Here is a 19,211-nt window from a genome sequence, read left to right on the forward strand (position 1 = left end):
ATTATATTTATTTAGTACCTAGGTATCTTTTAATTTTTTGCGATAAGTAACTCTAATTCTATGTTATTTTAATGTTGTGAAAAATCACCGATCGAATGCTGAATGTGATGAACTGATGAATATTTAGTATTTCCAGTCTTAAAACCAAAACAATACGGATAAGCCTCTTACTGTTCTGCGTTTTCTTCATCATTCGTTGGTTTATCCTCAGTATCGTCAGATGGTGTTCCTGCTCTCGAACCTTCAGATCCATAGATATTATGCAACTCTTCCAACTTGTAATGTATCTTGACGCCTTTAGATGTAGTTTTATTTACCTTATTCACGAGCGACTTAGTTTGTTCTTCAAGTCTTTTGAGTCGAAGATCCCGTGCAGCAAATCTGGCTTCATGATCTATTTCTGCTGACGTAGATGGTTCAGGAACACTTTTATCCTCGGATGTTCCTGCCTCCTCATCAGTTTTCTTTTGATGCATATCATGAAGCTTATCTAATTTTGTGCTAATGTCTTCACCAGTTTTAACAGTATTAGATATGTTATTAACCACTTCTGAACATCCTTCTTCTAGTTTCTGAAGTCTTTCATCTCTCCTTGCTAGTCTTTCGTCTTGTTGACGTATACTTTCGAGAATACTGGCAGCGTCAATTTCTGGTATATCAGTATTGATATTAGAGGAAGTAGAAGGAACATTCATATTACTATCACCCTGACATGGGGCGACAGTGTTTTCACATATGTTTTCTGAATTATTAGTGATTAATTGAGGCGTCAATTCAATATTTTCACTTTTTGTCGGTTCACTAATTAAATGTGATGGTTGACTGTTATCAATTGTATTGTCGTCGTTATTTTGTGTTTGGTTACAATCTACATTTTCAAATTCTGTGCTTATAGGCATCTCCTCTTTTATGATGTCTAATTCTTTAGATTCAATGTTTTGGCTGGTTGAAGGACGATTTAAGAGATGGTCTAATGTACTGTCTATTTGTTTAGACAACTTATCAGTTGCCTGTGTTTTCTTTAATAAACACATACTATTTTTTTCTAAATTATTTAATCTTTCGTCTCTCTTAGCCAGTCTTTCTGTTTGTTCTTTAATACTTTTAAGAATAGCAGCAGGGTCAATTAAAGGTATATTTGTAGTTGATGTCTGTTTAACATCCGGTTTTAAGAGTTGATTCTGTTTATCGTTGCTAGGTGCATCTTGTTCGGTGCTTGTACCGACACAACAATAATCACTGTTACAATAATGTTCAATTCCCGAAGAATCGTCGGTGCATGAGTCGTTTGTTATCTCTCCAACTTCATCTTCAGTTTCATCAGCGGCTTTATTATTTGACCGATTTTCACTATTATTAGAGACTGATATAGATGCGTCTAGACCAGAAGTATCATCCTGAGTATCTAGAGGCAATTCAGCAACATCTAGCATGTCACTAGCTGGATCCTCTCTTTCTGCCACTAAATTAAAGTCAGCACTAGAGTCTAAGATGGCTTCAGCTGACTTCTTATTCTTCTTCTTACACCTCACCAATGGTTCTGTTACATATTCGCTTTCGTCGTTTGATTCTGAAGAATCATCGGATGGTCTTTCATCACTATAACCACTTTCACCCGAATTGTTGAATGACGGTGAGTTGGATTTGGTTTTCCTGCTAGCGAATTCAGCTCTAAGTTTTCTCCAGTCACGTTCCGACTGAGTGTTCTTCTCGCGCGCCTGTTCCCATTTTTCTCTACAATATTCTAACTCATCTTTAAGTTCATTAAGCAGTTTCCTTTTCTGTTGCAATTCATATTTCAGTATTTTTTCATGAGTGTGTAGTTGATGGTGATGTCTACGTAGTTTCCCAACAACGTGCCAGGTTTTGCTTAGTTCGGTTGTAACGAGTGATAATCTACGTTCTTGTTCTTCTAAGCGAGTCTCCAAATGTACATTTAGTTGTTTCATGCGGTTTACTTCTTTGATGAGAGCCAACTTTTCGACGATTAAATCCTGTAAAAACGGATATTACTTAGGTACCTATAGCTATTAGTTATACATTTAAATATTGTGAAAGTTCTTTGGTGATGTGTTTTTAATGTGCAGTAAAACATTGACTTGGCTTGATATCAAAATAATTGTTGATGTGTTTTATGTGTAGTGGAAAAATTGGGTATTTTATTTTTGTTTTGCAGTTCAGTAATCCGGAATTCTATTATTGGCTTGTGACAAGCAGTTGAGTCATGGTTCTGGGAAGTTAATGTACAAAATGTACTAATGATCTAATTACCTTTAATCGGATGTACGTCTGACTAACACTTGGCACCAACACTGAACCTGCTTTAGTTTCAACTGTTTTATAGCACGTCTCAACTTTCTCGGAAGTCCCAGATTCAGCTTCACTTTGATGACTTAGAAGCTCCATAAGAACTCTCCAAACTTTGGGCAGATTCTGAACAATTTCTTCAGCTGATGTATTAGGATTTTGTGATTCTGAAATATTCAATATACGATATTAATAGTCAAGCTGTTACGTAGTAAGACTCGTAATTGGTTTGTATGTATTGGGATTCGACATTAAACTAAAATGATCTACATTTTTACATTATGCGTTATCGCCATATAGCCTTAATGACACTTCTACTATATTTATCAGATATTTATATGGTTATTATGTATATGATATGTGTACCTGACTCTTCAGTCTTGACGACTTCGTTTGACTGTTCGATTGGGACATTACTAGTACCCTCTTCAAGTTTGTGCATTGCCTCTCCTTCATCCACTTGACTCACAATCTCCAATAACAGTTTGGGAAGAGCCGAGGAAGCCTCTGACCCATTATCTCTTTCAGCCATATGAGTTAAAAGACCATGGTTTTCTTCAAGACGAACGACCAATTTGTCTAAATCTTGTTTAGTTTTATAACCAAGAAGGACTTGGGAAAAAAGCTGCAAAGATAAAATTAGTTACAACATTGATAATGATAAACTTATACAAACATTTTTTTTTATGCAAATAATAAAAGAGGTCTACCTTGTTAACAGCAGACATTTCTTCCTGCAATCGGCGAGTCTCATCTTGATATGAAGATATTTGTTCTATCTTATTTTCAACGGTCTCTTCTAGATTCGTGACTGTTGTTTCGAGTTCGGTTACTTTAGTTGTAAGTTCTGCGTTTCTGCAAATTATAAGTATAACATTAAGTTTTATTCTTTAAAAAAGTTACATTTTCATTTATTTCGCTATTATACAGTAAGTTTGTTAATAAGTGCTTAATTAAGTTTCTTATTTTAAATATATGTTTTTATCTGTCCTGGTAAAATGAATAAATACGACGAAAACAACTAAATACCAATTGACTAGACCTAAGAACATCAACTCATTATTGACATCATTGAGGCAAAATATTGTAGCTCTGGTTATTACTAGGGTTTATTTACCTACAGTTGACGCAGATGCTTGCAGACAATCCCGGCCAAACACATTACCTAAATATGATGCCGCAATAGTCTATAACTCTATATTATCTAACTGTAGGTTTGTTTAGGTCTACTTTACTTACTTATTAGTCTCAGCTTCTTTGAGTTGCTTTTGTTCCTCAAGCTCACGCGCCAGACCTTGTCTAGTGACTTCCGCCAATCTAGCACGTTCTTCATACAATCCACGAAGCGTCCTAATATTTTGCAATTGTCTCTCATACTCCTGTCTAAGATCTGCAGACAACATATTTGCTTCTCTGTCTGCCAGACTCTGTTCTATTTCACGTAGTTTATCTTTCAACTGAAATGTAAAAACAACTATTAATTAACCTGTCGTTAATGTTTTTAGTCTACTTTCATTTGTTTGCGCTTTATTTCCGTCAACTCTCTTAATTAACTCGATTATGTCGTCTAGATAGTTTTTTAATGTTCTACATGTGTGCATTAGAGAATCAAACTTTATTTATTGCCCGTAGGCTAAGTTGGCGGCTTGACAAGAGCACGTGCCAGCGAACTGCGTCGACGTTGACGCGACGCCGGTCCATGACTGCCTCAGGTCGTTGTCTCCTTCGTCCTATATCTGATTATCTTTTGTTTGTTTTGATTTTTCCACATAATGCAAATCTCTAGAGGAGGCCTCCTCTCATTTAATTATAGGGGTTTTCAGAAAAAGTGGTGCCATTTACTTTTTTTCGAAAAACTGTCAACTTTTGGGTTAATGATACTCAGAATCACGAGTACCATCGCCCACACTAACTGTAGGCACATCGGTGGACCTTATGCCTGTTTTAATCTATAGCAGTTTTGCTGTTTGTACTATTGAATGAGACAAAGAAAAAAGTGTCCTCAGTTTTTCATACAAATTTTGGGTGTCAGTTTTGTGGCGGTCCATACAAAATGTATGTGAAATGCGTCACAAAACTGACCTGCTGGGACACATTTTTTTTCTTTTTAAATCGATAAGTAGTCCTCGTGATTCTGAGTAGAAATAACCCAAAAGTTGATGATTTTCGAAAAAAATATGGTACCTACTGTCACTTTTAAGTGAAAATGTCCTTATACAAGAGATGGACCTGTAGATCTGCACTACTTAACTTAGGGTGTCTTCGGGTAAGGACACACGTCTATTTTCGCAGATATGGTATGATGGATTCCTCACATTGTTTTCCTTATTTATAGCATTAGTCACTGGTTATAATTAAACGTAAGCTAAACGAATTAATATAGTTGTTTTCCTTGCAAATGTTATAAATAGTTTTTCATACACAAATTTAAAAAAAAAGTAGGTAGGTAGCACCGGCTGCTGGTACCCACCACGAGCCTACGACCAACTAACTACTCATGCATTACCGGCCAGTTACTTTTATTGCGCAATTACAGGCAATAGAAAATGGTGCTTTTAATGCCAGTATTCTGTCAGTCAACTAAGCAGAGAGTCGGTGGAAATAATTTGTAAACATAGACATTGCATAGTCGTCAAACTTGCTTCCTGACATTCAATCTACTGTGTGATTTATTACATCGTACTTTGCTATCGTTTGATCTCGCCAAATACTAGTTCAGGTCTTCCTAATGTTCTGTCTACTGTGACATTGATATGATATATTAGACAGTAGACAGTACCTTGTAATCATTTTAATTACGTGTAGCATTTGAAGTACGAACATCATTATGAAGCATGCATCGCTGCTCGATGACGCCTGATGTAGTTATTGCCTAACACAAGGCCAGACTGGGTTCCGTAACATTACGAGTACTAAATTTAATGGAAACTGGTGGAAGAACTCTGTCGAAGTGAGGTTACAAATCGAATCGTAAGGAATTTCTCACTAATTGTCAGTTTGACAAGGTTCTATCACTGTTCGACTGTTCTAATTTGCAGGGTACTTACCTCATTCAGCTGTTGTTCTCGGAGATTGATCATGGTTTTGCTGACTGTAATCACTTCTTTCAGTGCGTTTATATGCTTGATAGACTCCGTGTTCTGAGCGTTTAGATCAGCTATTTCTGAATAAGCATGCTGCAGAGAAACATTTGCATCTGCGAGATCACGTCTCAGCTTGTTATTGCTAGACTTGAGTACTTCAAATTCTTCTGCCATACTTGCTATAGCTCCACTAAGTTCTGATGATTCATCAGAAGCCTTCAAGTTTTCTGGAATTTCTATATTATTCGCACTCAACAAATCTCTTAGCATTCTGTTGTTTTCTTGTAAGACTTGTTTAGCCTTATTGGCATCTTCTAAAGATTTTTCTAGCTGCTCCTTTTCTGCTCTATGCCGTGCCAGGATTAACTTTCTTTGTTCCCGTTTCAAGCTCAGTTGTTTTCTAAACTCGTCCATTTCTTCTTCTTTGGCCTTGACACGTGCTTCGTCATCATTGACAGTGTCATGGAACTCCTGGGCGTCATCAAACGGGGCATTACTGTCGCTCATTGTTTCACTTTCACTAATGACGTCTGTGCCGCCTTCCCTTGCCGAGTAAGTACTGATCGCGTTTCCCATATTGGGATACTTTTATAAACAAGTCGCGTGCTAATCAAGGATGCATGACTGTAATATAGGTAACGTGCGATGTGTTTCACGAGACAAAGAAGTGTCGACTATTGGATCAAAACGAGTGTACGGTGTGGCAGTGGCTGCCCGAAATAGATCGCCCGTCAGCTCTGGTTGTGTATTCTTGTTCTCTGCGCGTGAGCTAGTCCAGTTTTTAGGATAACCAATTTATCACTACCTCGAGATTTGTATGAACGATGAGTAGTCGTATAGCTCTCATACTGGGTCTCCTGAGCAGCGTCCGGTAAGAAATTGGAATAAGTCTTTAGTCTGCTATTTTCAATTCGTGCAGAGTACATCGCCACGAGCGAACCAAGCGCGAATCCGGCATCTGGCTTCGGAAAGTGGACAGAGATCTAGAGGTTAAATTATAATAGATATTCAGAAAGGAGCAAATGTTTTGGGAAAATACGCAGCTTGAGATGTACAGCGCAATAGCATGTTCCGTTGCGCGCCCGATTCACTTCGACGAATTTCTGTCGATATTTTATTTTTAATCGCGTTATTTTTAAGATGACTGGACAGTTAGATTTAGAGCGTACAAAACATGTGTGATACAAGATATACTAGTACCTAGTTAATTTCACAGAGGTCGTTTATTATTATACCGTGAGATATATACCTACTTTCACATGTAACTAGGTACGCATATTTGTACTTACACAAAATACTTTATTTAACTTAAACCATATTGTAAACTACGTTCAGTGACAAACTTATACATATAAAATAAAACGTATCTATCCGATTTTTCTTTCATTTAACCCGTATACACTTTTAAAGATGTAATTATTAACCCAACTTAGGGCCAGGTAACTACCCAAATTTCTGCCGATTCGCTCGAGTCAATCCTTAATTCTATCTATAGTCAGGTCTGTCAAGCGATGTCCGTCAGTAGAAAAAAGCGGCAAATAAAAAAAAATGTAGGCGCGAAGGGTAAGTAATCGTCCCATAGAAAATTTGAATTGTATCAATTACCTACTAAACTACTCGGTCATTGAAGGGGAGCACAAGTGGGGATGCTACTACCTAGTAGTACCTCCACCAAGTATCAGCCCTCTATGTTGATAGGCGATTGCCAAAATTATGGCCGGTCAAACAACTTTGTCAGTAGAAAACGGCGCGAAATTCAAATATTGCATTACATTTTTTTGCCGCTCTTTTCTACTGACGGAAATGGCTTGTCAGACAGATAAAAGGATTGACTCGAGCGAGAAAACAACAATTTATCCATTTCTCGACGATTCATACATTTTACGATATGCACTATTCGCGACCTGCACCTTCTGCGATTTGTACTAGTGCTCATTTTGCGACTTGAACATTCTGGTATGTATCCTTTTTTTACTTCTTGTATTTCCCGCCATGGCTGATTGGGTTGCCAGTTGTTTCAGTCCAACACTTCCGAGTGTAGTCTAAACGAAACTTTTTTCTCAAAAATATCAATTTTTATATAAATAGGTAGGTACTGGCTTTTTTGATACTATTTCAATAATTTAACACCTAAATCACATAAATAAATACAATACATATATAAATATAAATACACACACATAAACACAAAAACAGCGATTTTAACTGAAGCCTGAATAGTTTTGTATCTGCCGAGTTCGTTCGGAACTTGCGTCAAGTCAACCGCGTCATGTCGGGCTACGTCAATAACGTCAATTTTACGCAGAAGCAGAAGTGTTTATTGGGAAAACTAAAAAATCTTTTCCCAAATAATACCTATAATCAAAGTTAATACACTAATTCTGCTCGATAGTTGGTTTCTAGTCATAGTTATTGTAATCACTTATCGGCAGTTTGCGCTAACTAGTAAATATTTCACGTTATATGTCAAGCAAGATCGATTGATTTTTATTTTATTTTGTTTTATAAAAGTGGCTTATTGATAAAATAGCTAATGAAATCACTTAACGTGTGACGTCGCTCGGTTCCTCAACGATCGGACATGCGATAATGAGAAGTAGAATTCGCTAGATGAGTGATGGATGAGTGCATAAAGAGCTCCCCTTGTAAGGTAAAACTTGCCGACTATGCTGCCTTCCTCTTCGGCTATACCGTAGCAGAAGCCTCTCTTTATAGATTGCCAGAATTTTATCAATATCTTTGCATTATTCGCCTTATATCATAGAAAAAAAAATCGATGTTTCTAGTGCTATGGTATATGGATTTATTTACCAATTAGATTGCCTTTATGATTTATTACTCTGTCCTGATTAATTCTTCAAAGTTTAACTTATTATTATTTTCAAGGGGAGGTATTTTTTAAATTAATTAACTGATCTTGACTATAGTATGTATGTAGAAACTAGTTGTCAAAATTCTGTTTTAGGTATAATTTGTAATAACTAAACGCACTGCTTTTCTTTTTAATTTGCGTTTAATTTTTTTTATTGTTCCAAAATTCTTGTACATTCTGTATGTAGATGTTAGTTTTTTTTTATTATTTTGATGTATCCCAACGGTCCGTAGGAGTGTGATGATGTGGACGATGGACAGCTTGGGGCGGAAGTGGAGCACCTGCGGCAGCATTTAGCTGAGCGGGACTCCCATATTGTTGCCTTGGAGGCTGAGTTTGTCAAGACTACCAGCCGAGCTAAAGATCTTGATGAGCAACTGCATACTTGGAGAGAGAAATATGAAAGGTTAGTAAAATAGTTTAAATCATTTTAATATTCATTTTGTAATAAGACCCAAGTCATAAACTAAACCAGAAAAAGTGATGAAACCCTCCAGAGATGAACTCTGGATTTTAACAGTGTCTTTAGCTAACCAGGTACACTGGTGCTCAAAAGTGCATGGACATGTTTCAACCGTAATATTAAGGCATTACTGTCACCATCTATCCACTCAATTTTGAACACCACTAATAATTTTTTCCTGTATATTTCAGATTGAATGATTCCCACAAAAGGGTGCAGAAACTAAATCAGGTTTTAGAAGACAAGTTGCTGCAAATGGTTGACAAGATGAAGGGTGAGAAGAGCCAGCTGACCAAAGACATAGCCACTCTGTCGGTGAGGCTTGCCGAGTCCAAGCACAATTTCAGCATGCTGCAGAAGGAAAATGTGAGTTAAAAGGTCTACACACTGAAAAAAATATCTGTCTATCTGTCGACCAGAGTATATCTCTTAATGCATTGTGCTGCTTAGCATAGGGCTCATCTATCAGTACAAATATGATTAGTTGTAAGTTAAACCACAACAAAGGTCATTTAAGGTATAAAAGGCATAAGTCCAACATAGAAAGTTAGATAGAATTAGAAACATATACTTATGTAATAGAATACATATTATACATAATATACATATATGTGATAAAAGTATCACTGATGCCATCATCAGTCTATACTCATTCACAAAATAAATGATGTATTTGGTAACAATTTGTTAGTGTTATTGGATGTACTGATAATTGAGACTGCTTTGTTACCAAATACATCATTTATTTTGTGAATGAGTGCATCATCAGTGATACTTTTACTATTGTTACTATTGTTACTAACAATAGTTATACTTTTACTAGATACTTTTACTATTGTTACTATTGTTAGTTGTTACTAACAATAGTAAAAGTATCACTGATGATGCACTCATTCACAAAATAAATGATGTATTTGGTTTTAATTTTTAACAAGCAGAAACATCTGCGAACGATCCTATTAAGCTTAGAATAAATTTAAAAATGGAAAAATTACTGTCTTGGGTGAGACTTGAACTCATGGCCTCTGGATAAGTCTCACTCAAGACAGTAATTTTTCCACTTTTAAATTTATTCTAAGCTTGATGTATTTGGTATTTGGTAACAAAGCGGTCTCAATTATCAGTACAACCAATAACACTAACAATAATAAAAGTATCACTGATGATGCACTCATTCACAAAATAAATGATGTATTTGGTAACAAAGTGGTCTCAATTATCAGTACATCCAATAACAGTTTTCGAGTCAACAAGTCACACACATCTTGGACCTTATCAATATTGTTTGTGTTGTTGAAGGTCTGATTATTTCTTTATTATCATTTCAGGAAAGATACAAAAACGATATGAATCTAGCAATCCAACTACTGCAGTGCAAGCCTGACAACTTTGTATCCCAAAAACTGGACAATGTAAGAAAGACATCAAATTTTGAAAAACACATATTGTTTTTCTTATCAGGCTCGGCTTTTGATCAATTTGTTTTGTTTACAGCTCCCTATAGATACACAAACCCGGGTATCACAGTATGTCATGTCGAAAACATCCAAGCCATCCAGCGCAACGCAGTCCAGAAATGGTAACGAACTTGACACTTTTGATGCAAGTGAGTACGAATTTAACATTTCCGCATCACTGATGTCCAAAATTCTCGAAGATAGTATTCAGGACACGGTAACAAAACACTGTGATACATGTATATGCATGAAATCACAGAGCAAACCCTTCTGCTATAACGAGAGCTATTATTCTGTGGCAACACAAACATTTCTGAGCGGAGATATGAAGAATTCCCTGTGCTTAAATTGCAATTCGGAAATTAAATCTGTTCATTCCAATTTAAGCTTCAGAAGTGCTTCGCCACATGCTATTAAATTGGTGAATGAAAAATTAGTGTGTCCAGGCGCGCCAGGGCCCTATATTGTACCTCAACCTATCATGGAACAGCTGAAAGTCGCCCCTGTTATCAATGAGGCGTCTAACACAAGCTATATTATTAACGAAACATCTAAAGCAGACGATAAAGTCCAACTCTTGCCGAATGATGACAAAAATATCCCACCTATTGATACTAGTGATTCAAAGCCATTGAGAAAGAATACCATGAACATGGAACCGGCGGTTCATCATAAGCTCTGTGATCGCACGAGAACTTCCATTTCTAGCAAGAAAAGTAGTGTTCACAGTATTGGCAATGAGGATCTTATGAAGGAATTATCAAACTCTAAAGACGTTACTAAAGATATCAAACCAATTAATGAGAATCGCTCGCTCGAGAATTATAACGTGAGGAAAAACTCCTTGGGTTCAATGGGGGCTGTTAGTAGAACTTCTTCTGTAGCTAAATCTACAGTCAGCACTCATAAGTCTAACACTCAAGTGGGTCCCGGCCCTCGGTTTTGTCATTTGCGAATGCAAGCCGGCTCCAAGAATATTCTCTTAGATAATGCACAGCCTGACGTGCCCCCCGTCTTATACCGAAGGCAAAGTAAATGCAATGAAAACTCTATATTTAAAGATCTGAATGATGGTATGGAGAATTTTATGGATATAGATAGAACCCCAGATGAAAAAGAGGATGCTAAAAATGATAATGTAGTAGTAGAAAGCACGCTCATAGACGTACACGTCGATAACAATGCCAAAGAATGCAATACCAGTGTGAAGAGTCCTGCTATTAATCCTGTGCTATTGAATGTTTCTTCATCGCCTCTACAACCATTGAAGACGCATACCTTCTCCAACAGCTCGGAAAACAATAACAATAAATCTCAAAGTGTTGATAGTCAGCAAAATGTTTCAGAAACAGATAATATTCTAAATGAGTTTAATGCAGATATGAAAAATATGCAAAATAATAACATTGACGGTATAAACACAAATGACAATGGTAATAAACTAGACGTTATATCGCCAACAGAGAGTCAGGACGTAAAAATATTTAACTTCGATCGTTACGAGCAGAATAAACTCTCCAAGTTACATACCAGGCCTTTGAGAAAGATCGATTTGTCGCAACTTCATTCCATTGAAAGCACAAGAATATCTAAGGACTTCCGGCCGTTGGATAGTCATCAACATCAAGTACCAGCGCACGATAAAAAAACGGAACACATTCCACCCAAGTCAGTGCTGCCCGCTGTAGTTAACGTGTATCCAAACTTAACCCAGACTCATTTGAAAGTGAATGAAACTACGAAAGTGTTCACGAACGAACAAAGCACAAGTTCGCTTTCTAGCGACGATAGTGCCGCTTTATTACAAAAGCAGCAGTTGCTTAGAGTAGCAGAATGGGTTGAAAAGAACTTAGAGCAGCAAAATAATCTAAACGATCCTTTGGAGGATGATGTCGCTTATAGTAACAGTGTGATGAGAAGGGATAGCAAGCTGAGCAGACTCTCGGAGACGCTAAATGAATTGGCACTCAATATGCCACACCCAGTGAGCAAATATTCCAAGTCATTCACTAGAGATGGTCTCAACAACTGGGTTCGCAACTCTGTAGCTCATAATGATAATGCTGAAAAAAAGCATGCGCCTAATCCAAAGGCAAATATCGGCAAGGAAACAAGTTTCCCAGTTGAGAGTGGTGACGCTACAGTTACAGAAATGAATGATAATTCTAAAGTCAGACGTAAGGCTAGCGATTTCGATGTCGGTAAAGAGTTGCGGAATGCCTTAAAGTCTAACGACAGAGAGATAACGGCTGAAGAATTAGCGCGAATGGAATATAATGTCAAGAAGTTTTTACTGAGCGGCCCGCACTGGACGAACGAGACCACGGGCCGCAGCCGACGCACCAGCAGCAAAACCGAGACTGATGTATAATTCCGATGTAGATAGTTTGATACATTCCATGTTCAACTTTCTTGTGTGTTGGATGGACATTCCATATTTTGTCATACCATCCGGAAATCTGTTAAATGTTTGTGAAGGGAAACCTTAAGTCTATTTAATTTTAGAGACTGAAAACGGATGAGATGATTTTAGACTTTGAAATGAAATAAGTCTTATTGTATTTCACTGTCAGTGGCATAGTTTGCCGTTATTTAGCGTATTGATGCATAGATCTGAGGATCACCTTTGCACCTAGTAATATGACGTAGTACCTTTTCGTAGCTCCGTCTTTGTCATGCTTGTTAATGATTGGCCTGTTCTAATTAAATACATTTATTACGGCACTTGTGCAAATATGACGGAAAATGCAGCTGTAGACGATACAATTGCAGAACTAAGTAACAATATTTCTCTATTCTAAATAATCCAAATATGTAGTTTCTGAGTTTTCATTCGAAAAGTCGAGGATATTTTCGTAATAAGCTTTGATTTTATAGTGTGGATAGAGAAATGGTTGTGTATCTATCAGATCAGAATCAAATGGCAGTTATTCGACTAAGAATGTACTTTTAGGTACCTTTACACGATTTTATGGCCTAGAGGCATTTTTCATAAGCACAAACTCGGCGTGGTTACGCATTTTTTTGTAATTTTTTTTGGGATTAGAATGAGATTAGTTCCATATTGCAAATGATTATAATGTCACCGAAATTACAAAAGTACCTATACCAAATTTCAGCTCCTTTGCAGTATTTGGACGTGCCTCATTTATAAGCATTACTATTCGGTAATTCGGCCAAGGATAATAATACCATTACCAGATATTCAGAATACCACCACCATAGATTCAGATATAGTAAACTTGTATCTACGATAAATACGTACCCTGTACGCTAAGTATTCATGCCAAGTGCGACGTAAAGTATGGCGCTTCTATGCGATATGTAAGCATTGTCACTGAAAAGTCAGGGCAAACTTATGCTGGTTTTACACGGGGGCAGTAGAGTGTACAGAACTATATTAAAACAATATGAACGCGCTGACCGAGGCAGAGAAGTACTGTCAGGACAGCAATGAAGGCAGGACAGTCAATAGCCAGCAAGTCCATTTGTTCTGCCATGTGAAATTGGCATTAGCGTGGTCAGAGTCCAAATTAAATAGGTACCTTAAAGTACGGATTACAGTTAATCTGCTGGTTATCGTAAACTAAGATAATTGGGTGTTAGTCATGCAATATCGATATTTTATAATAAATCAAGGCTGCCGTTGACTAAATTTAGCTTAGGATAGAATCACAAAGTCAGATTTATATTATTGTGCTTGAATTATGTGATATATATGCAAATAAATTTATGGCGTACAAATGTAGACACAAAATTATCTGTAATCTTGTATCGATGTATTTGTTTTCAGCAGTGACAAGTAATTAAATATAGACTGTCCAAGTCGCGTGACCATCAATAATCATTGTTGTGTAAGATGTCACGTAGAGATACCTTTATTCTAGAATGACAACGTAACGCTATGTAGTAAATTGTGATGCGTTTTTATTCTTAACCTGTAAGTGGCGCCACCTACAACACATATAAGGTAGACTTAGTATGGATTTGGATTATATATTTTATTTACTTGTCTCAGCTTCAACAGTAAATTAGTCTTCGCTTATTGGAACAAATATCAAATTAACTATCTTAGTTGCTGTAGGCGTAATCTTTGTGCACATTTATTGATATTAATACTAGTAATATAGGGCACCGCATTATTTCTTCCAAAGAGACAGTAGTTTGTGAACGTCGTATAAGAGTTCCTATTGTTAATTCGATATTTGCTCCAGTATTTAGTCTCAAGGATATCTATATCAACAGTCCAAACCAATGCCGTCGATCGATAATAAAAAAAAGCATATAAAAATGTAGCTCTCCACTTACACAGTGTATCATGCCTCTGCCTACACATGTACAAGTATTGTAATGAAATTGTATGTTAAAATATAAAATGGGTATCTTTTGTGCATATTTTCCTAATTGTATTATTGGAAATATATTTTTGAAAACTTAGTTACGGCTGTATAATGTAGCTAGAATATGATGAATTATCAGTAGAAGCAAATCGCCAACTGTGTGTTGTCTTATAACATATTGAGCACAACTTAGGGTCCTTTGATATTAGATGAGGTCAGAAAATAATAAGCACTGTCAATCTGCATACCCCATGTATTGTAATGATGTTACTTGTTAAGGCCTCATTTCCACATAGGTATATAACAAATGCTTACATAAATGCTATTCTAGGATGTAAGCACCCCTAAATGGTTATACGTATTAAATATGTTAGACTCAAGTCTGGCAAAGCTATATGCGGTGGCGCCATCTGTAACATTGGAGAAAAATGCTATGGAGATTGATAGTCTTTATTTTACGTGTCTCTGATATTAGGTAGAAATGCCAATCTAAGTGTTTAGGTATTTATTTCGTACAATACCTACCATTCCCAAAGCATTTGTCTAAGTACTTTTAACAGTTAATTATACTACTTTATATTTTTACTTCAGGGAGTCTAGAAGATTCGCCCAGAGTCAGACTTGATTCCAATTTTTTTTTGTGAATTGAGTAGGTCTACTTTTTTTCACACTTGCTCGTCAAGGATGGTATTTCACGCTGGTTTAGCGGGAGTTATAGCAAAAATAATAATGCCATGGGAAGCACTTAATGGATTGTTTTACTCTATTTTAAAGGCACATACTTAATGAAATTTTATTTTTACATAGGCCCCCAAAACCGAGACAAGTGGCTTATCTTCTAGTTGATGATATCATTGCCATCTGACCCTGGGCAATTATCCCGGACTCCACTTATTTGTGTTTATATGACATTGAGTGATCTTTTTTAATTGTAGGTATATTTTTGACTATTTGTGTAAATATTCATTTGGTCTCATTTGGATGATTAATATGTTTATATTTGTTGTTTTTGTTTATTTTGTTATAAACACATTTATTTTTATATACCTACCTACCTAGTTTATATCTTACCAAGAAATTGGGTTCTGTATTGAAAGTTTTTCGAAATGTAGTCAAAATTGATGAATTTCAAGCGATTCGAGCAATATTTGATTAACTTTGTGTCTTATTTACAGTATAAATTAGATTATGGGGCCTTATTAAAGAAACTGGAGTAAAATTGTTTCTTCCAATAAATAACTTCTAAACAGTTTCTTTGGAGTATAAAATGACTTTGTTATTTTTACACTGATTTTGTTATTTGTGACGTTGTCAATGAAAAGGGACCTTATTATCGATGGCGCTCACGCCATTATTAACGATGCTCCGTTATAAATACAATGCCGCGTGACGCTGCGCGGCGTGAGCGCCATCGACAATAAGGCCCCTTTTCATAGATAATGCCCCATTTAAGAACTCAATTATTTCTTAGATGACCGACTAGTGACTTTACTGTCTAATTAAAGTAATAAATTGTACTTAACATCAGTAGGCTTAACACTAGTGAGCCGCGACAGTATCTCACGATCGCGATGGATAGCCTAGGTACGGTTCTTTTAATTTATAAATCACATATATTTTTTTTATATAGGTAATATACCGGGTGTGGCCTGTAACACGAGCAAATGTGACGTCCCACGGGCAAAGGTACCTTATGGCGGGTATGGAGTTATGCATACCCCAGTAATCTACAATAAATAAGCTACCGATAACACAAAAGATCAACCTTCTAAGTTGCGTAGTTACAGAGATATGATTTTTTGAAAATAATGTTGTGAAATGAGCAACTTTACGATAGAGAAGTTTTAAGTTTAGCCGCCTAAAAAACTATGTTCCTGAAGTAAGTTACATAGTTGACTACAATTAATAATACCTTATATATCTGAGATTAAAAAAATGTTGCGACTTGTTCTGTAATGCAAATAGAAACCTTTGATATCGACTGATTTATGTGTATACTAACCAATCTCTTGAAAATAAAGTTTTATTTCATTTTCACCATTGATTGCAATGAGATTTCAAGATTTAAATTGTATCTATTAGAAAACGACACTGAGAGACTGTTTAAGCAAAAAGCAATACCGATTTAGAGCTGAAAATGTATTTTCTGACTTTTTCATATAAAATCAGAAAATTGAATATTTTTACTTTTAATGTAACACACAATCAATTTTTCTGAGCACATATGAAAGAAATTCTGTCATTCAAATGAAATAAATCCTAAAACCCCAACTAAATACTATATTTAACCCCTTATGCCACTTTAAACTTACATAACAATTACAGTATTTGCTCCATACATTTACGAAAAGGTACCTTATGGAAATAAATCTAATAATACATCACTACAAAACATCAATCACATTGAAGTTTATCTTTTATGAATAGAAAATATTAATTTACATTAAACTGCCACAAATTTAATTAGTTCTTCGTCATAATAATCTTAAAAAAGACCAATAATTTGTATGTAATGAAAAGGTACCTTGTGGTTAAGTTACATGATGAGGCATGATGATGATGGAACAGTTAGATAAACTAATAATATTTTGGGGTAAAGATGGTATAAATAGTCTAATTTCTTATCAATAATATATTTTGGTTGCCATTGAAGACAAGCGGCATTGAGGTTCAATGACCTCAGATATTCCATAAGGTAATGCGTCGGGTATTGGCATTTTTCAGCAACCCAATGGCTGATTTATTACATGCGACCAAACCAAATGAAGATTATACTAGTTAAGAAAGACTTGACGAGAGTAACTTTGGTATAATAGCAGGCTACTTGGATTTGTAATGTCGGTCGATGTACGGTTATAATATTTGCTAGGCGCCCCAACCAGAACTGAAATTATCAAATTAGTTTTGCAGAATGCTAATACAGTTCTCTACCAAACTTCTTTTCCCGTATTGACTAGTTTTTTTGGGAATTTTCAATCTTTTTTCCATAAGGTACCTTTTCGACTAAACTCTGAGACGACATTACTAGGCTTATAACTAACTTATAACAAAAATAAAAACAGGTAAACAAACGTTACGCATTAAGGTTTCAGATCACACAATAAAAAAAAATTGAGCATTTTTTCACCTCTTTACAAAACATTTCATATCTCCGAAACTAGAAACCCTCATAAGGTACCTTTTCCCGTGGAACGTCACAAATAATTAAAACATAGATTGTACTCCTCAAACGATGACACTTTTGTGCAACAACTTTTAAAAATTATGAAGTATTTAGAGTCTCTATTTGTCACGCCTTAAACATAACAAAATTCGCAATACATTGCGTCTTAGAATAAACTTTAAAGTTTAAAAATCAAACCAAAAGTTATTTTTAAAAGTTACTGAACAAAAAGTACGCCCTACAGTAAAAATTTTTGCTCGTATTACAGGCCACACCCGGTATATTTATTTAAATAAGGTCACGACAAAAATAATGTCTCTTTGTAATAAGGCCCCTCCAAGTATTTGCGAAAAGCCAAAGCTCGACTAGGCGATAGCTTGTGCGTAAATTGTACCTAATAAGTAAGTGTGTTTATTTATTATTAAATACAATTACAGATAACATTTTGTATTATTTATACTTGTAAAATACTGTAGGTACCTAAGCAGCTTAAATAATAAGCCTCTTGAATTTGTAGTCAAGAAAATAAGTTACGATGTAGTGCATAATTATTTTCCATCGTATTTTTATTTTCACGAGTGTCTCGCTATTTCAGCCAGTTTCAGTACAAAAAGTACCGAGAATGACTGAAGTAGCATGACAAATACGAACGTTTCCGGGAAAATACGATGGAAAACAATTATCTAGTATTCAGTATCGTAACGTTTGTATGATTTTTAATCTATATTAGGTACATACACTAGTCGAAGTGTTTCCTAACGCCTAAAGTGCCTTAAAATAATTTCCAACGCTCTTTCATTCACTTTTGAAAATTGTTTTAAATGAGTTCAGAACAGTTAACACATATTATTGACGTCCTTGTTTTTTCTACAAAATATCATATACAAAGGGCCCAAAAAATTAGGGATGTTGTAAACTCAACCACGCGTGTAACTGCATATCTAACAAGAAGCTTATCGCTTTATCTATCCATTTTCACAAAACTTGACTGCGACATAAACCATTATAATTTGAACCTTACAACTAACCCCACAAGCAACTACTAAAAAAATTAAAAAAAAATCTTGCACTGAGTTACGTATGGTATTTTCGCAACTAAGCCAAGATTACCTTATGCATTATTTGACATTTTGTATATATTCCGCCCAGAATGAGCGAGCTTTCAAACCTGCGAAATTTTATCCAAATCTAAAGAAAAAATGCACAACATAATAAACATCGGTCCATTTATACTGGTTCTTTCGCACTTCGCTCGGAATATAGAGGGCTGTGTGACCTTTGCATTTCCAAAACGACCAATCCATTGTTATGTGAGACCTTGACGGCGCCTATTGTTAAAGTTTTCAATTTTCTTGTTAGTACAAATTTTACCTTGATGATATACAATTAGCAGTCGTAATTTTTTGGCACGCTTATGTAACCGGCTTAGTTTTGCTCTAAATAATATTGAACGCACTAGTTATTTTTATTGGCGCATGTGATGCGCAGTATGGTGATTTGATTGCATCGTAATATTAGTAATTTTA

The 19,211-nt window shown here is 35.7% G+C and overlaps 2 protein-coding genes across 3 annotated transcripts; one reads left to right on the forward strand and one right to left on the reverse strand.

Annotated features, from left to right (window-relative positions):
* Window positions 1-110: 110 nt before the first annotated feature.
* On the reverse strand, window positions 111-6,199 carry LOC134671222 (putative leucine-rich repeat-containing protein DDB_G0290503). Its single transcript, XM_063529018.1, has 6 exons — window positions 5,355-6,199; window positions 3,547-3,764; window positions 3,018-3,162; window positions 2,674-2,932; window positions 2,272-2,474; window positions 111-1,994 (listed from the first exon to the last, which is right to left on the reverse strand). Exons 1-6 carry the CDS (start codon window positions 5,964-5,966, stop codon window positions 168-170), a joined length of 3,264 nt encoding a protein of 1,087 aa, XP_063385088.1. The 5' UTR covers window positions 5,967-6,199; the 3' UTR covers window positions 111-167.
* A 1,461-nt stretch (window positions 6,200-7,660) lies between these two features.
* LOC134671226 (uncharacterized protein MAL13P1.304) lies at window positions 7,661-18,126 on the forward strand. Of its 2 annotated transcripts, none has more exons than XM_063529022.1 (5): window positions 7,661-8,040; window positions 8,496-8,668; window positions 8,917-9,091; window positions 10,054-10,137; window positions 10,220-18,126. In XM_063529022.1, the coding sequence occupies exons 1-5, from the start codon at window positions 8,008-8,010 to the stop codon at window positions 12,551-12,553; spliced, it is 2,799 nt and encodes a 932-aa protein (XP_063385092.1). In that variant the 5' UTR covers window positions 7,661-8,007; the 3' UTR covers window positions 12,554-18,126. The 2 variants fall into 2 exon arrangements, with proteins under 2 accessions (XP_063385092.1, XP_063385094.1); XM_063529024.1 differs by having other exon boundaries at window positions 7,661-7,835.
* The last annotated feature ends 1,085 nt before the right edge of the window (window positions 18,127-19,211 follow it).

The sequence above is a fragment of the Cydia fagiglandana genome, chromosome 15 (genome assembly GCF_963556715.1).
Source record: "Cydia fagiglandana chromosome 15, ilCydFagi1.1, whole genome shotgun sequence".
NCBI classification, from domain to species: domain Eukaryota; kingdom Metazoa; phylum Arthropoda; class Insecta; order Lepidoptera; family Tortricidae; genus Cydia; species Cydia fagiglandana.